Here is a 19,793-nt window from a genome sequence, read left to right on the forward strand (position 1 = left end):
GGTAGCATAAAATAGTGCCTACATATTTTATCTCTTCCAGTAAGCCAGAGGTGGGAGCAATGGCTACTGTGGGGGCCCAGAACCACTTTTATCTTTCCTAATTCAAGCCCTGGAGTCATATGAAAGTTATGTGCCTGATTCCGTTTTTCTTTTTGCTTCCACAGACTGCATGTTTGAATTGCACTGGCATTTTACGGCAGCCTAATTATATGCTCAGGAAGTTTCCCATGAAAGAAAATCAACATTTTCAGCTAACCTCTTCAGGCTGATAAAATGTCATGGAACAAAGCAAATCTGTGCTGTGTTAGCATCTGTTGAGTATGAGACACCAGCATGACTTACAGAGGGAGGAGGCAGACAGGTGACACAGAAGGTAGCTGAAGAAGCAGCAGATGATCTGTGAGATGGATCTCATCCTCTTTATGACTTGTTGATGACTCCTCCCGATGCACCTCCACTTGCTCTTCATAGYGCACAGTTCCCTATCGTTTTTCCTATCAGCTGATAAAACACAAACACCTCACCTCCGCATATTCTATGCAATATTTTCCACAATACAATTGCAGCAGMTATTGCATCACCTCAGGGATGAGCTCCAGCAAAAACGTACAAGCAGATTAGGGCAAGAGCTAATGCGAATATTCTAACAGAGACTGTGATAACACTAGCAGGATGTTATCTGCTTTCATGCTTTCTTTCAGGATCCAAAAGAAGACTCCTCACTTTGAAAGCTGAGATGTGCCATCTAGTACACGTCTACTCCTATTCAAAATCTGAATTAATGGACCAAAATCACTCCTCACCTATGAAGGGTTCAAAGAACTTCAGAAAGTGCTCTGCAAATTTCTATCCTCATACAAGCAGTAAGGAGAGTCAGAAAACGAATACCAACTACCCTATGCAAAAATAAGAACTGTAACTACAGAGATCTCCCAGGCCCTGTCTTTACYACAGCATGCCAAGCTACCAAAGTTAGCCTCAGCTGTTTTGGGTACTAAAATATGTATAGGTAAGAAGTTAAATCCAGATCTAAATCTCTCTCCTACACTGAACATGAGACATAATTTAGGAAACAGCAGAGCAGAAGGGAGAGCAAGGCACTCCCAGCAGCTGCTGGACGCTGGTAACTCTGTAGCCTGCACAAAGCAGCACTTCTGGAGTCAGCATCAGAAACTGGTTTGTTTCTAGCTTTTTTTTTTTTTTTTTTTTTTTTTTTGGGGGGGGGGAGGGGGGAGAAGCTGAAGCTGCAGTTCTGCTTCACTCAGCTCAAGCCAGCAGTAGCGAAGCCCATGGGCAGAGCACTGGCACCCAGTGCTGCCGGCCGTTCTGTGGGCACAGATGCTGCCAACATCCTGGTGGGCTTCTCGCTGGGCTTTGTGGTCATCAGGCAATGGCTGAAGTTGAAGCAATCCTTCCTCTGACACCCTTCCGAGGCAGCCCTCACGAGCACCACAGACTAACGACCTGGGGGTTGGCCGCTGCTTGGCGGTAAGTGAAGCTTAAGGGTCTCATTCCCGCTCCTTGCACTGCCTGCAGTCAGCCATTTCTACTCCAGAAGCAGAGGTGAAATCCTGCTGAAGCAGAGCGGCAGCATTTTAAACTTATTCCTCACATTTGTTACTGCAAGGGCACCAAAGAAGCCAGCATTAACTGCAGTCACTGCAATAGCAGACCAACACTCACCTAGCACTCCAGGAAACCCTTCTAAAGGTAAAGTTAATAAACTGCAAAAGGGAGGTAATACACCTCTCCTCAGCGGTTTGATGGAAAGGGCATCTGCGACTCTTAGATGAGGTCAGTTCAGCTGCCATCCAGCAGCCCAAAAGCGAAAAACACACACAAGGATTACCTGCAAAGTCACCTTATTTCCTGAATCCTTTAAGAAACCCCAGTGCCACAAATAAACCAAATAAAAACCTGCACAGCTTGCAGAGGCAGCTCAGGGAACACTGATTTTTAAATACTGTGTTAAAGGATCAGTTTCATGGCAATTTTCATACAGAAAGGGAATATACAAGCTTCCATCCCTTAAGAGTCTGTTCTCACACATCAAAAAGCTGCAGTAATCACCCCTCCATGAAAATGGCTGCAAGAGACCTCTCAATGCTGAAACTAYAGAGCTTTCAGCAATGCTTAATTTGTTAAGAAACATCAGTAAAACAAAGTCTTTTGAAATGTGCTTATTATTTAAAGATAAGAAAAACAGGAAGAGAAATGTGTTCACAGGCAGCTGAAATACCAGCACAAGAAATCCTCAAATTAAAAACAAAAAAAGGGGGGKCAGAAAAAAATTTAATCCAGTTCTGCAGTTACTGAGATTTTATATTTGGTGCAAACAGTCACGAAAAATCTAAACAGAGAAATTTGCACATCTGCTCTCACATTTGCACTCCCTTCTGACAGCTGTCCCCAAACCCTYCTTCACGCAACTCCCTGGCCAAAAGGAGCCATTCATCATTTCAGCTGAGTGCCAGAGTTGCAGGTCCCTGGAAATTAGGGTGGATTATTGTGGGATCACAGTAAGATGATGGACTGCCAGTGAGCCCCACTCTACATTTCAAAAGGTATCTCTGCTCAGACTCTGTCACAAACCTCCCCACGGTAAGTTTAGTTTTTTACCTGACTTTCCTCATGGCTTTTTCCATTTTCTAGTTTTGCCATGGACTTAGGCTTTCTTAGCTTTAAGTTGCCCATTGCAGGTCTCAGTGTGCAGTCAACTGCCGCTTGCTGCTTGTGGTGCTGGATGTCTTGCAAAGGCAGCTGTCTTTCTTCTAGAATTGCAGCATTGTCTGGGTAATTTTCTTTGTTATCACCATCTCTGTAAGAAAATAAAAATGAATTTCATCAGGCAGGACTTCAGACAGATGTCAAACCATTATGAAAGAAAGAACAGCAACAAGTTCTTAACTATTCACGGAATTTGAATTTTACCACGTTGGGCTGTCTACATACCAGACAAAAACTGAGTTAATATAATGGTTCTCTCTCAGAGGCTACCATTTATGATCAAACCACAGAAGCTAAACTACTGACTACTGTTAGTATTACTACAAACTCATTCGTGAAGCCACTAAAATAGGCTAGTTGTAAGAACAAAAACATTCTCACATGTAACAACCCCTCCGTATAGCCACTCCTTCTGTCCTTCAGACAGAATTTCAGACCTCAGTTTCAACTAATAAAATCCTAATGGATAGCTGAGAGATGACCTCTCTTCTGGTGTGAAGGTACCACAACTCAGAGAGTTGTATTAAACCCTCCTGAGATTTTTTTTTCCAAAAATAACTTGCTAATTCAACATTTTCTCTTAAGGATTCTCAGTCACCAAACTCGCTTCCCACCTGTGGCTCGTCCCCATCCAGCTGGACACCTGCAGGATGCCTTTGGAGTCAGACACCATTGCTCCTCACCCCTTCTCCTGTGAGTTTGCTCCAAAGCAGTGGTTAGAGGCTTTACATCCCATGGGTATTTCAACAATATGCTGAAGTGTAGCTAATTTTAAAGTATCATCTAATTAAAAAATCCTTCTGAAAGGTTAAGCTGCATCCTCTAGTAATTAACATATACTAGCATAGCCATAAGAGACTTATGCCTCAAGAGTACTTCAGTTAAATTACAATTTGAAGGAATTCTTATTTACAGAGACACTCTTCAACAAGCATAACCTTGCACCATTACAAACTTACAACCACTTTGTACCAGCAGCTGTATAATAAAAGTCAGTATCATAGAATCAGTAAGGTTGGAAGGGACCTCTGGAGATCATCTAGTCCAACCCCCCTGCTCAGCAGGGTCACCTAGAGCATGGTAGACAGAGTTGCATCCAGGTGGGCCTTGAAGATCTCCAGAGAAGGAGACTCCACAACCTCTCTGGGCAACCTGCCCCAGTGCTCCRTCACTCTCCCAGTGAAGAAATTCCCCCTCACGTTCAGGCGGAACTTCCTGTGCTTCAATTTCTGCCCATTGCCTCTTGTCCTGTCACACGGGACAACTGGAAAGAGTTTGTCCCCGTCCCCCTGACACCCTCCCTTCAGGTACTTATCCACATTGATMAGATCCCCCCTCACTCTTCTCCTCCCCAGGCTGAAGAGGCCCAGCTCTCGCAGCTGTTCCTCATAGGGCAGGTGCTCCAGCCCTCTGATCATCTTTGTAGCCCTACACTGGACTCTCTCCAGTAGCTTCACGTCTCTCTTGTACTGGGGAGCCCAGAACTGGACACAGTACTCGAGATGAGACCTCACCAGGGCTGAGTAGAGGGGCAGGATTACCTCCCTCGACCTGCTGGCAACACTCTTCCTAATGCACCCCAGGAGACCATTGGCTTTCTTGGCCACAAGGGCACATTGCTGGCTCATGGTCAGCTTGTCATCCACCAGCACTCCCAGGTCCTTCCTCCTCTGCAGAGCTGCTCTCCAGCAGGTCAGCCCCCAGCTTGTACTGGTGCCTAGGGTTATTTCTCCCTAGGTGCAGGACTCGGCACTTGCCCTTGTTGAACCTCAGGAGGTTCCTCTCTGCCCAACTCTCCAGCCTGTCCAGGTCTCTCTGAATGGCAGCACAGCCCTCAGGTGTGTCAGCCACTCCTCCCAGCTTGGTATCMTCAGCAAACTTGCTGAGGAGGCACTCTGTCCCCTCATCCAGGTTGTTGATGAAGACGTTGAACAGGATGGGACCCAGTCCTGAGCACTGGGGGACGCCACTAGCCACAGGCCTCCAACTGGACTCCACGCCACTGATGACGACCCTCTGAGCTCTGCCTTTCAGCCAGTTCTCAATCCACCTCACTTTCCGCTCGTCTAACCCACACTTCCTGAGCTTCTCTAGGAGGATGTTATGGTGTCAAAAGCCTTGCTGAAGTCAAGGTACACAACGTCCACTGCTCCTCCCTCATCTACCCAGCCAGTCATYCCATCAGAGAAGGCTATCAGGTTGGTTAAGCAGGATTTCCCCTTGGTGAACCCATACTCGCTACTCCTGATCATCATCTTTTCCTCCATATGTCTGGAGATGACATCCAGAATGAGCTGTTCCGTCACCTTTCCAAGGATGGAGGTGAGGCTGAGAAGTCTATAGTTTCCTGGGTCCTCCTTCTTGCCCTTTTTGAAGACTGGGGTGACACTAATATATTAGTATCAGAGATACATCTGAATAACAGTAATATGATGTGAAGCTAAAAATGTAGAACATTATATGTACACTCATGTAACTACAGTATTTAATATATTTAATCCCCATATAATTATTTACATGTAAGCACACAAGGCAAATAGGCATTTACTAGAAACACTAATAGCCTAACAGGTAATACCTCAGAAATTCTCCATTCCCTTGAGATTAGTTCCCTTTTTAATGGTTTAAGAGAATTACTGTAACAGCCTCACATGTTGCCAAAGGATTTCAGACAAAATTTGTGGTAGAATACCTGGGGCTGGAACTGGCTGCTTGATCTTCATGCACAGAGTCTGAATCTCCATCACACCTTAAAAAGGATACAAAATATTTGTTGACTTTCTGGAAGCTGCAGAAATTTAGCTTTTAATAACATCACAGCTCAGCTCAAAGTAAGTATAAATACATTTCTCTTTCTCACACCTTAGCTGGGGTCATTTAACAGCATAGCTTCTCCATGATATTCTAAATCTCAGAGAAGAGAGAGGTTTACACTGTTAAGTATATACAATTTGGTATATCTTCTTCTGCCAGCTGAAAATAATATGACAAAAAACTCAGCTGCTACCATTAAAATTACTGAAAAATTAAAGGAAACTCTACGTTTTAATTGCTTATAATATGCTTCACTTATTAAAAGAATTACAAACAATAACTAGCTAAAGGTGTTTTTCTTCTAGACTCACAGAAATCTTAACAAGAGTGCAGCAGTAATTCTCTGCGGTACAAACAGCAGGGAAAAGAATCCATAAATAAGTTAAATTATAAAGCGATCCCTAGTCTAAGTAGGGAACTCTCAGAAAATTTGTAATGCCTTAAGCATCATAATAAACCAATTCCATCCCACTTAGTTTAAAATTTCAACAACAGAATTTGTTCCTAAGCCATACAGCCGCATCACCAAAAAAGAACTCCTGATAAATATGCTAAATGCTCCGGTGTTGACCAATATATCATGTAGCATGTCTTAACTTTGCAGACTGATACACCTGCGAAACCCAAAAGCAGTTTTCCTTCAAATACRCATATATGCATATAAATAAATAAATAAATATGCATACACTTCCAACAAATAGGTATACATCCTTCCAGGGTGTTAGCTCTTGGCACAAGCTGGAGCTCTCTCCCCACRCTCTGCTCGCGCTCACCCGCACAGGGCTCTGCGCAGGCCTGCATCACTTGAAGTTTGCTGGCAGAGGAATCTACTCTTCATGAGGGAAGCAGCCTGTACTTCCGCTGATTCGTTAAATTTTCAGAAGAGCTACCCAGCTTAGGACAGAGCACATTAAGGGATAAATTCATAGCTCTGCATATTCTTCTTTCCCACTGTTCCTCTGCCAGTATCTTTAGCAAAAGCCAGACTGCTGCAGGAATAATTTAAAGGGATGCTCAAGTGTTTACAATTCTAGTACGTTATCAGCATTTAGGTGAAAGCATTTGCTGCACATGACCCGAACACACACCCACAGTGGTGKGCCCCACCTAATCACATGGGTGCAGTTCTCCCCACAAGGCAAACGGGGATGACAGACRGAAGAAAGGGGTTGATTTACACATAAAATGAATTAATTCACTGAAGAAATAAATGTAGCTTTGTTTGCCTCCTGATGTCAGTCACACCGTCTCCTTTGGTCCAGTAATTATCTTATGGGTTTCTGACACCAGTAAGGGTAGGGGATGGAAGTGTAACAGGGGTGCAAAGAGGGAACTCTGGTATAAAAGGAACTGGGAACCTGGACAGAAAACATGATGAAAAATTGCAGAGGAAGAAAGACATGGGAAGGAAATGCACAGGGAGGAGGCAACAATAAGGGCAGGGAGGGTGCTGAGCCATGAGAGCAGAGCAAGGTGCCACCAGACATGTYGTGCGCCTTGCTGCAGGCAATGGGAGCCAGACCAAAAGGGACCCTCTCCCTCCTCGTGTGCCATGGGCAGATGAGGCGGGAGGAAGCAGCTCAGGCTCCAGTTCCTCTCATCTCCTCTTCTGCCCAGCTGAGCCTGCTCTGTACCACAAGCTGTGGCCTTTGACCCTGCAACACCATTTTGGCAATAGAGAACAGTCTCTGGAGGGATGATGGGCGACTAAGCGCAGGCTGATCAGCTAAGGCTATGTGTGCATACCTGCGTGCGAGCTCCTTAATTTGGGGAAATGCCTTGGGGGTTGCTTTCATTGAGTTGGCTGTTACAAGGATGATCTTGAGAAGCAGAGAGCCTTACCTAGCACCCGCAACTGATTAAAGTCACAAATCAGGACACAACATACAAACAACAGCAGTAAGCATAATACAATGTATTTAAGTAATAGGTAAGTAGCAGAGGGAAGGATAAAAAATAATGTATCAAAGAAAGAGAGAGTGTCCATCGTATAATAAAAAGAAATTGTGAGGACATTCAGACACACTAAATCTTAAATTATTAATAGACATTCTTCTCTCTGTAAGAACAAATATTAACTTTGGCACCTCACTGACACAAGACAGTGCTTGAGGCTGACTGTAGCAGGACCTTTAAAAAGATGAATTCATAATATGAAGAAAATATCCATCATTAAAACATCAAGTATTTTAAATGGTTCCTTTAAGAAAYGCAGCTTATGTGATCATGCCACTTGCATGTATGAACACACACATGCACACACTACTCTCCTCCCACCAGTAACCTGTAAATCTCATTATACAATTGCAGCTATCTTTAACAGAYAGAGGGATATTCACGAACTGGATAAGTGTTGTGAAAGCATGTGAGCAGGTAGTGAAGACAGATTCCACTAATCCAAAAACTGCAGCAATATCTCACTCATTACCAAAACAGTGCACATGCCAGAACAGTTTCAATCATAAACCCATATGGGTTGAAGCGTACAYTGGGCAGGAAATTCTTTTCACAAAGCCAGTGTTGTGTATCCTTTTCCTTGAGTGCCCAATCCAACCACAGATTGACAGAGATGACTCTTAAACATAAATAAATCCATTACTGATCTTAGGGTACTGGCCAGAGTCAGGTCAAGGACGGGATCCCAGTCCAGACGGACTGCTGCTCCAGTTCTGTAGGGCAATGCCTGTGGGCATTTCTTCGAGATTTCTGATTTGTCTTTTTAATTTTTTTCTACCCTTTTCATCCTTCCATAGAAACCATTTCAGTACAGCTAGAAATTGCCTCCTTTTGCAGACCTGACCTTTAAGATGCTCACATGAACAACTTCTCCACCAGGCTGTACGCATGGCTTGCTGGGAGTGCAGCAGCCCTAGGCATTTGCCTTATCTGCAGAAATGTTCCTGAAAATATTGTATTACTGATTTTATATCATTCACAAAGTCCTGATTTTGCCTTTGCCACAATTTAAGACAGAAATTGTCAAATGGGATTGTCTAAGGCTGAAAAGCAAGCTCTCTCTTTATTCTGGTAAACAGAAGTGACCTCTTTTCAGATATGCCCAGCAAAAACAACTAGTGCTGAAATCAGTAAGAATTGTGTACTCTCAGCACTTCTCATAAACAGTCTTTGGTGAAAAGGCTCTAAACAGGATTTAGGGAACTCTACTCTAGAAATGAGGTCTGACTATTTGGACAATGCTTTTTGATACTGTGGTTCTCTTGCTTTGTTTTCTAAAAGCACTTTTCTATTACTGTGTTTGTAAAGAGAAGATTAAAAGTTAGAGCCACTAAAATAAAACCTAAAATAAACTAAAAAACTCAAACTAAAAAAAAAAAAAACAAAAAAGAAGATTAAATAAGGGAGATTCAACTTTCAACTTTTGGGCAGTTACTGGCCAATTCCCAGCTCAACAGGCTGTTGCCCCCGAGCTTAGCACTGCACTGAGCACATCCCTCTCCTGCTGTCCTTGCCTGGGAGCAGCATGGACACTACAGGAAGCCTTTCTGCCCTCCTGGCCCTTGTCTTAATGGTTATGTGAAGCAGCACAGAGAAGTGCCATCACCTTCGTGTCCTGGACAACCCAAAGTGTATGGCAGGTATAGAGGCATCTGCAGGGGACTCTCTACATGAAACAATGAAAGTACACAAGGGACAGAGAAAAATACAGAGAAAAATATGAAAAATGTAATTCCTATAATCTGGCTATTCTTCTATGAAGGGAGAGCATCCCAAAATTTTACAGATCAAAATGCATGATTTAACCAATAGGAACAAAGCAAACATAATTAAAAAGAAATTAATGACTTATTAGCTTCTGTTAAATCTCTTGGTATTTACCACAATCACACAGAAAGAGTGACTAAATTAAAATCTCAAACCAGGACAGGAATGTAAGAGGCTGAAAGTCATTTAGATCTCTATAAATTGTTACATCTCTTCTSCTTTAGTAATTCTGACAACACTTAGGAGTGGCTCAGACTGAATTACAACTTGGCCTTGTTTTCAGAATAGATTATCTCCCCAGAACACTTAAGCAAACAGTATTTTAGCAATATAAAACTCACCTAACACACAAACAAATCTATAAATCATTTCCTTCTTGAGAAATCTCTTGGCACATTAGTGCTGAACAGTCTTCACTAAAAGCTTTTGAAACAATCAAAAGCATGTAAAATAAAAACATTCAACACCGAAACTGAAGTAGTTTAGACAAAAAAAAATAAAGAACATTTTATTTGTAATAGTTACTAAAGCCTTTGCCTTACTAACTTTCTAATGTTCTCCCTTGGCTTGTTCTGTTATCTCTTTGTAAGACACAAACACACAAAAGATCAGCATATGTACCCTTATTTTCAAGATACACAGGAAAGTCCTCCTAATAGGTTTATTGAATAGATTGCAAGGAAACAATGCATTTGGTTCTTTGTTTGTCTAAAGCACAATTATTTTGTTCAAAATATTTACAAAGAATTTTTTTTTCTAGTAATGCTTGCAGGAAGTACAGACCATGTGTTCTTAGAAAACTGACACACTCGTGTTTCTCAAGATCACCAGGATCACAAGTAAGCAGTATTTTCATATGAGATTTACATTATACTGAAAGTCATGCATTTAAACATGTGTGATGTGCATCAAAAAACCTATTTCGCCAGAAAGAATTTAACTGCTAAATGGTTACACGGCATGTAAAGGCAGTGTTTTATGCAATCTTTCCCATACTCTCAACAATATATGCAGATACAGAAAACCAAACCAAAAAACATGACAGAAGGCTTGGGATTTCTCACATAATAGTACTTACAGTTATTCTCAATGGTAGCTAAACTCAGCATTAGTATTTAAGAATAAGGCACATCTTGAAAGTGTTCACTTACTCTGCTAAAGCTGTGGTGCTCACGGAATTATCCTGAATGCTGAAACAGAAACAAGAAAACATCAGATAGGTCAGCAAGGCAGGCAGGCTCCCTGGCTGCCGCTCAGCTCTCGGAGCATGCACAAACATGGCATTGCAAGGCAAGGCTCTGTGTCGGCTCCGCAGGCACGACCGTACCTCAGCCTGCTCTGCACATGCTCGCAATCACGGAACCGTACGGATTAGCCCTACAACACTCACAAAGCCCATCCAGCAGCACTTGGAATTAATATGGGGATGCAGGTAGTCTGCGAGGCTCAGGAAGGGGTCATATTTTTCCATAACTGTAATAGTGCTGTTAAAGAGACTTAGGTTTATAAATGAGTAGGTGGTATTCTGTTCCTTAAACATCTGTTCTTTGTAATTGGCTCATCAAACATTTTTTTTAATTACTTAAAATAGGGTTGCTCAGTTAAGATCTCTGGAGGCTTTTTCCCTGCTTCTTTAGTGGTCTCTTACACACTCAGCTCATGGTCAAATCCCAGGGGAAGCTGTGAAAAAAAAATCATCTGGCAGGAAGGACAGTTCAAGCAGCAAAAGGCTGTTAAGCGAACAGCAAGCAACAGACGAAACCATTCCTATGAAAGGAATAGGCTGCTGCCCTCCTGCAGCAAAATGCCTCCGACCTGATGTAATGCACCCAGCGACGGTCCACTCGGGAGAGAGCGAGCAAACGGCTCCTGGCGCCGCGCTGGAATTGGTCCTGTAAACACGCTGCTGGATCAGCCCAAAACCTGACAGCAGCAAGGGGGATGGCAATAATCCCTCACTGCTGCGCCCTGGGGCTGCGGGGAGGCGCCGCGTCCCTCCCGCAGCAGCCCGCGCCGCACGCACGGGGGACGCGGCCCCGTCCGGGCACAGCGGTGCACACCCCACCTGCTCACCCTCCCTCCCAGCCTTCCTGCCTGCGCGCACTCGCGGATCTGCTCTTCTCTTTCTCGTATCTGTATGAACCGTGATTTACATCACGGCACAAATTACCTGGGGATCAGAATATACGGCCAGTTTATAGTGACTTCTGCCCTACCGAGAAGAAGGTTTTGTGAGAGGAGAGTGGATAGAAAAGCTAAATTTGATGGCTAGCATTTGAATCCTGCCTATGTTTACATTTCTTCTCCATTTCCAGTTATTAAGGTCTGACTGTACAAATGTAAACATCTTTATTGTTTCCTCTACTTGCAGGAGAGCATGTGAATAAAAGATATGCTTCTAGCTCTTGTGGAAATCAAAAGTTCRATTTATGTGCACAAAAAAACGAGGGGGTAATTACAAAATCATAGATCACCTTTAAAAAATTAATGTCATTACGTGTAAGCACTTGGCTCTTGATTTTGAAGGCTCAGGCTAGGTGCAGCGGGTATTTCAGTTGTGTAATGGAGGAATCCCAACTTTTTATCACAAAATCACATCAGTAAGCATCACGGCCTGTTTGGAGCAGAGCTCAGAAAGAGTGTGTGTATACTATATCTCCACTACCCTACACACATGCATACACATAACACAAAAGGGGAATGAACATGGAATATTCTTGGAAACAGAATTTTTGCATTACTGCATATAAATTTAAGGTCCAATTCTCTGCTAATTCATACCACATACAAACATGCTAATAGTAGTGCTTTGCTGTTAATACTAGCAGTAGAGTATGTTGGAAGACCAGTTTGTAAAACAGGGACACTCAAGACTGAAACCAAGTTAAAAAATGTCATCTCTTTTACATTATTTGTATGAATTTCAGTACTTTAGTCACAAACTTACTTCCATTTGTTTAAATAATCGTGTTTTATCAGTGTTACTGGATAATCTCTAACAAGAGCTAAGGTTGTGAAATTATTCAACAAAAAGAGATTCCATGTAAAATAGAAGAGTATTGATAAATGCACAAAAGTAAAGGCCAAATAAAACAAGGATCAGTTCGCAGCTAAAGTTCAAACAGGAAGATGAAAGCGGGCTGCTCCTGGAGGGACCCAGGGAAGGAACCACGACTTAACTTTCCTTCCCTCCCTTTATTCCCAGAGGAACTAATCTCCCCCTTGAAGGGGAAAAGCTTATTTCACCACCGGCGCGGCCCCGGGTCTGTCGCCAGCCCCACGTCTCCTCGCTGAGTCGCACGCGCCTGCTGCGGGCAGAAGCGCCGCGGCCTCCCCGCCGCACGGGCGAGAGCCAAAGACGCCAGACGCTGCGCCTCGCGCCCCCGCCGAGCCCCAGCACAGCTATACGCAGGGAAATACCGCCGACAGCGCCGCGCTCCCAGTAACGCAGCTTAGGCCTGAAATACTATAAAACATCACTCTTCAACGTATCACAGCTCTCAGCGCCAGATGCATTTCTTCGCTGCTTTCAGATAACATGCCAGGTCTCTCATCATGCTGTACGTGCGTGAGCTTTGGATTTCACCACTGAACAGCATCAGAAGCAGGTATACTCGTAATGACCTTGTATTTTGAAGTCACTATAAAGTACATCTTTCTATTCTGAAAGTAAAGGCTTTTTATCAATTTTTCATTAGTTATGCTGGACAGTGTGAGTGATTCATATTTTTGCAAAATCTTGCTTATACAAAAACACTTCCTCTCTCAAAAAGCTTCCCATTTTGCACCCAGTTTTTTCATCCTCTTTTGCCAAAAGTCGGTCAAGCCAACATAAATATCACACGCCAAGTCTCAGCTGACAATAAAAATGTTGGAGAATTCCAAAGCAAACATCTACATGTATTCTGGAGATACCAGGATTAAGAAATATGTCGCTTTTCACTCCTGAAAATTTGACTAATATATATTGCCTTTTTATGGCTGTAAAATAGACTGGCATAGAAATTCCAGTCTTTGTTTAGTTTGTATCACCAAGAGCATTACTGCTAGATTAGGAAGAAGACTGAGATGGGAATCACTCAGCCTGCAGCTCAGTTTTGCACACGCTAAAGACACAAGCACAATACAAACGATACGCTGCTAAGCTCAGAGCAGCATCGCTGGCACTATAAACCCGTATCCGCCAGCGAACGCTTTATGCAGAGAGTAAGGTGCAGTTGCAAAAGGAGAGAGAGGTCGTGTGGCAAAAGCGGGCACAAGTAGTTTTAGCTTCAGGAGACCAGAAGAGAGCGCAGTCAAGATCAAAACGTCAGAAAAGGGGGAGGAAAGAGGAAGCTAGCCAGGCTGTAGCTGTCCAAAYGGCCATCCACCCGCAAACTTTGTAACAGCTTGGTTTCTCTGAGCTTCGATTTCCAGACTTTGCCCATCTGGTCTGAGCAAATGACTGTTCTCTCAAGGGGATTTTTGGCTGAAGCAGATGATGAGACCTTTCAACCTTAACTACAGAATAATGAAGAATTTCCACTGGGAAATAAGCTGTTCGCTTAGAGGGAGAATTATGTATTTACAAAGAAATCTAAATTCTCTAAGGTCTACTATCTGCTAAAGACAAATCCAGTGCAGTCCTGGAGAGCATGATTAGCATTTATTGCAGGACCGTTTTCTTTATTATTMTTGGTTATTCCACAGAGTCCCAAGTGCTTGTGTTGAAACTGCTGCATCAGAGGCAGATGGATTTTGCACTGCAGCTCGGCCGGACAAGGGAGCCGTGCGGGAAGCCGAGGAGGAGTGCCACGGCCCCGGCGCACCGCGCGGAGCCCCAGGCGCCTCCCTCCGGCTGCTGGGAAGACGTTACTCATGTTCCACTACCCAAACGCAGGGAAAGTTGGAAGGAGATCCCCCACTGCCTCTCTGCACTAAGTCAAGTCGTCCCTGCCAGAACTGTCTGAGTTCAAAGACTCATAAAATATTGAGCAAATTTGTTTGCCTTGGAATATGTGTCCTGCTGTCAAAGAGCAACACCTTGAGCTCCCAGGGCTCCAGCTGCATCCAACAGTCCACCGTCTCCCCCCTGAATTGTGGAAATGGGGAGACAMACCTACACCTACCCGTAGGTGCACACGGCACGCGCTTTCACGGACAAAATACAGCCAGCCCCTCCAAAGAGCTAGTGATATATGTTTGCTTGCCAAATCATGCTGTCATTTCTGAGGTCACCATTATGACTGAATATTTTGATATAAGTAGAAAACAAACTGACGCTCTCCGCAGTCACTCGGCTCTGCCATGAGCAAGCCCCTTCTCTTCCTGCACACTGGAGTTTCTAATGAGATGAGAGTAGGGCTTCTTCTGCAACAAAATGTTTGCACCATGGATGATCTATCATGCCAGTGCCTTGTCCTTTCTTCAAAAGGGATCCTGCAGGATGTTTTATGCCATTTTCCAATSAGTAAGGCGGAGAGCAAGGAACTGCCATGTGAGAGAGAGGTCACATGCCTCTTTCCTGTAGTGATAAATACTGAACACTATGCTCAGCAGCTCAAAATATTCACGTGTTCACTGACTTGCTTTCTTGACATGCAGCCTGCCTTTGCATGGATAACATTCTCAGAGAAATCAGGACATGTCTTAAGACAAAWTAAACTAAAATACAGCAATTACATGCAGGAGCCAGTTTGCCAGCACTCACTCCGGTTTCTCTCTCTTTGATTTTCGCAGTGACCTAATTAGCACATCATCTGAATGAACGGACCTGGGGGAAAAAAACGTTCAGTTGATCCTGCTGTACATCTTGAAATGCACAGAGACACTCACACAGCAAGAGACTGGAGCTGAATGTAGGTGTAGACATATTTGTCATAATCCAATATAGGGCAATTCTGTAAGGCATAAATATGTTGGATTGGATAAAGCATTGTACAACTGCACAGAGCTTCAGGGTTTTATTTTCTGAAGATATTTTGAAGAGCATTCAAATTCGTGCATACACTTCCTTACACTAAAGCCTTCTGAGCAGCGGGCCCAAAAAGCCCATACATGCTTCCTTAGCAGACACAGGTTTGCGCTGGGGGAGATGCACTGTCCTGTAGCCCAAAACGCACAGCCAACCACTCGTCAGATCCCTCCTCTTTCAAAGGGAGAAGTATCATGGAAAYGCACAACTTTGTATAGACTGGAAATTCTGATTTGTAAATGACTGCAGTCCCATCCCTTGGGTTACGTTGGTGGAGCTCCCACACACGCACTGGAGCTTGCGCTAACCCGCCAGGCAGGGATCCTCCTGACAACGTGGTTAAGAGTCGGGTGAGGGAGCCCAAGCCACAGGGCTCCCTGCGGCAAGGCAACACCTCCACTGGGCCCGGGGTTAGCTAGCACAAGCCTCCCTCAGGTAGGTGTGCAGATCTGAGAACGAGTGCTAAGGTATTYGGTATCAGAAACACAGAACTGTGCTCTGTTCTTGTTATTAAAGGACAAGCTACTTTATAAAGTCCAGCTGGCTCTGCTGAAAATCTCTGTAAAGATGACCAGGTTTCATGATCCAGCGTGCACTGGACATGCTGTTCAACCCAGTTGTGTCAGTCTAACTGGTGCTAGTGACTAAGCCTTACAAACACTGTATCTGCTTGATTGCAGTCACCTACAGCAGGTAATTTAGCACTGCCACAGATAAAACTACTTCCAGCAGGGTTACATCACAATTAGGCTAGATTCATCATAGCACTAATTCAAGACCAGGTTTTTCTGTGACAAGGCTGGGAGAAAAAAAATACACAAGCACCTGCACACACACACATACATATATGTATACATACATACATACACACACACTCTACTTGTGCTGAGGTGCCCAGAATGCTTCAATATATTATTACATCTGAAAATAAACCTCATTATTTAAGAAGCCTTGATCTTTACCACTACTTATTTAAGAAAACATCAGAGTTGTAGGAATGACCTCCTTGAACAAGGTTCTGTGCCTGCAATGTCGGCCAGCGCATTGCGTTCCTTCTGCATGTCACAGTAGGAAGAGCAAAGAGGCAAATGAAGGCAAAAACATTGTAAAAAGCAGTACTTGCTCYTTAGTGTACAGATGCGCGGAGAATGTATCTATCTATTGGTAGCAATGTTTTTTGTCTTGTTTTGGCGGTGGTAGTTTTTCTAAACATCGTTCCCTCTTTTTTTATCCCAGCTACCTATAGCGCAAGAGCACTGCAGGTCACATTCCTTCTCCACACTCCCACCCTGGTTAGTTTAGAGACCTACTAAAAACAAAGKAAAACACTAACATTATTAATTAGTATTATATATAGTAAAGTTATTAAGTGCATTAGCATAATCCGGAACAAATATTAAGGAATACCAGGACTGAGGATATTTTGTACTTGGTATTACTTCACTCATTTGTACACAACAGCCTCAGGCAGCACCACAGAGCTCAGCCAGGAATAGGAGCTCATTCTTCTGGATTCACTCTTAAACATGCAATTCCCCTCACCTTCTAGCAGTACAGATCATGTTGAGCTATTAGAATATGATCATATTGGTAGAGGCCATATGAGCAAGAATGCTCATAAATTAATAGTATTAATTAAATTAGAAGTTATTATAAATTCTAAGTTAATACAAATTATAAGTTAAAAGTAATAAAGTTTGTAGGTATAGCTTTCCCAGCATTTTCAAATGCAAAATTAAATGTCAAATTGAGCAATCCTCAATTCTCAAACGACTGAGTACTGGGGAGTAAAAGGATAAAGCAAGCAAACTGTTGTTCATATTTATAATTACTTGTAAAAATATTAACGCCTTTTTCAGTTGGATCTCTTCATCTCTAGATCTGTGCAGCCACATAACCAGTTTGGCTGATGTTAAGTTCAGGCCTGACAAAGACATACCCAAGATATGCTTGAAGATGCCTTTGTGAGTCCTTGCTTTTTGGGGGGAGGATGATTGCTGCAATCTAGGACAAAGCACATTGTTGCTGGACAATCTACTTTTTTTCAGAAAGCAATAAATAAGTAAGAAATCTGTCAAGAAACTGGTTGCTTTTCCCTTTGCAGAGCTTTGACTCATCACTTGGGAATCCCAGTGAATGTATAAACTGTACATATATAGACACACACATGTACGCACGTGTGTACAAACATGTTTCAGTTATGCTTCCAAGCAGCTACTCACAGAAACATAAACTTGAAAAAACTCATTATTTGTCTTTTACCATACTTGCCTGTAGTAATCTACCTACACATGAGGTACCTGGCAAAGCTTGCTCACTGTCCCACGCTCAATTAGCGCTGCAATCTATACCACTTTGTACACCTGCGGCTTTATCTGTGCCGACAGCACACATGACAGAATGACACAAAATGAAGTCTGGGGCAAACAATTTGATAAACCCTGTCAAATGCCAGAGCAGCATAAAACCAACTTACAGCAAGTGCTGCTCAGTGTCTGTGCTTATTCTCACTGACACATACGTAAAACTTCTTTGATGCGCCACTGCTTGTTTACCAGCCATTACGCCTCTTCAAAGGACACACGGCCTCTCCTCCGGCACGGATGTCCCTCCGTAGGTCCCAGTGATGTCTGTGTGAGAGCCCCTGTTAGATTAAAAACAGACTCCCACTGAATTCACTCCAAGCCCCTTTCCAGTTTACAAACCCCTCAGATGTGTGTATTATCCACCGCTCCGGCTACAAGCCAGAAATCCCAAGAGACTGCTCTTGAGCCCTACGCGAAGCTGTGCTGGTTTACACCACCTGGTGATGCTGTCTACAATATTTGTAGCCTAGCAGGGTTGATCCCTTTGACCTGGTGAACCTGAAAACTTTTTGGGTGTATAGYCAGGCAGACCCTTCCAATTCTTGAGTATTTCTTATTTCTAGCTTGTTTCTTATATTCTCTCAARCTATTTTTGTTACACTGCAGGAAAACCTAGCTGGTGCAGACAGATCATTAAGTATTAATGTATAAACTAATCAGAAACTTGAAATGTAAAACTAGACCACTATAAATCATTTCATGTTGTAACATAAGCCACTTTCTATTTATAAATTTAGATCATATTCTGCATATTCTTAATAACAACTACTGTTGATATTACAATCAGGSATGACGACTAAAACTCAGAACAATAGCAATAAATGCAGTTACACATGTATAAACTTTCAGTTAAGACACTTGTAGGATAACAAATAACCAGAACTTCCTCTCCACTGGAAAGAAAAGAAAATACTGGCAGTAACAGATGTATATTTAGGTGTGAATCTTACCTTTCCATTGCATTACYTTGTGCATTTGGAATTTCTGAAAAACTAAAGATAACATTGCTTCGTACATCTGAAGCCCAGGGAACCTCCATTTGCACCCACAGGATACAACTGTGCAAGCCAAAGGATCTCACAGAGAGCTCTTTAATTCCGTTCACTGAAGTCAGTATCCTTTCTTTAAATATATGAATCTTGTTACCTCTTTGCTGAGCGTTTACTAATTTCAGGGACTAGTAGGGTCAGAAAAGGAGTTGATGCCATTAAGCCAGAACTGAGCTAACATGTTTATTTACATGTCCTTTTCTAAACTTGCTACATGCGTCACATAGATCTAAAACAGAGACAGATGCAACTTCTCTCAGGCTCCTCTGRAGCCCCACTGCGCTGTGGTAAGAGGCCATCAGGAGCTGCACTTTGCTGACTTGTTTCTGGTTGTCAATTCAGCACAATATTTCTTCCAACTATCTCACCTCCCAGCTGTACTCAGAGACAGAAAAAGGTGTCCTCACAATTACAAATTTTAGATAGGAAAAAAGACAAAAAAAGAAAAGAATTTGGTGATCAAACAGAAAGTAATTGATCCTGAAGGACATAAAGGGAAGGGAGGAAAGAAATCCAGAATAAATGGAACAAGCAACATGAACAGAGCCTTACAACATGAAGTGCAGTTGTGACTGGCAGTTGGGGGAAGTCTCTTTACTTATGGGCATTAGTTCCTCTACTTTTTTGTGAGTTTATGAAGCTCCAGTTGCTCATTTTCATTTCCACTATGAAAAAAATGCACAGTAATGAGTCCCACTGTTTTTTTTCCAAGTTGTTTTTATTGAATTTCTAGTCACTATAACACACAGTGAACGACACTTGAGAAGCACCGATTCAGACCATTAACTTTTCCAATATCATGATCCATTGACATCAGAAAAGTCTCATCAGTTATAATGTATTTCCTTGAATTTGTACTTCCCTGAGAAGTCACGAATAAGCCATTTAACACTAGCAGCCACAGTCAGCGGTCAACTATTGCTCAGCTTCTACCTTACAATTTAATTTCTTCCTACAAGTAGTCCTCCTCTATCTGACTTCTATTTCTGCCAGGTTTACAGTCTGTGCTGGTATCCTACCACCTACTGTTTTAGTTTCCCAGTAGAATGCCGCATGATGCATTGCTCTACAATACAGATAAAAGCTTGCTCTTCAGAAGTCTGAGAAAGTGTTTAACTCTCAACACTTCTTTTTTTCTTTCCCCTAGGGAGCAAATTATTT

The 19,793-nt window shown here is 42.9% G+C and overlaps 1 protein-coding gene across 9 annotated transcripts in view; it reads right to left on the reverse strand.

The window, feature by feature from the left end:
- Positions 1-19,793, reverse strand: part of FAM13C (family with sequence similarity 13 member C) — a 126,375-nt gene that overhangs the window by 42,100 nt on the left and 64,482 nt on the right. For 6 of the 9 annotated variants that reach the window (XM_085309335.1, XM_085309341.1, XM_085309336.1 and 3 more), the window contains exons 6-8: positions 10,416-10,454; positions 5,420-5,476; positions 2,620-2,818 (exon numbers count right to left, since the gene is read on the reverse strand). In XM_085309335.1, coding sequence (XP_085165461.1) covers positions 2,620-2,818; positions 5,420-5,476; positions 10,416-10,454 — 295 coding nt within the window. Of the gene's footprint in view, positions 1-2,619; positions 2,819-5,419; positions 5,477-7,287; positions 7,350-10,415; positions 10,504-19,793 lie in introns of those variants that run through there. The other 3 variants (XM_085309338.1, XM_085309339.1, XM_085309340.1) reach the window with 3 other exon arrangements.

The sequence above is a fragment of the Rhea americana genome, unplaced genomic scaffold (assembly GCF_003343005.1).
Source record: "Rhea americana isolate MKP2758 unplaced genomic scaffold, rheAme1 scaffold_296, whole genome shotgun sequence".
In the NCBI taxonomy this organism is placed as follows: domain Eukaryota; kingdom Metazoa; phylum Chordata; class Aves; order Rheiformes; family Rheidae; genus Rhea; species Rhea americana.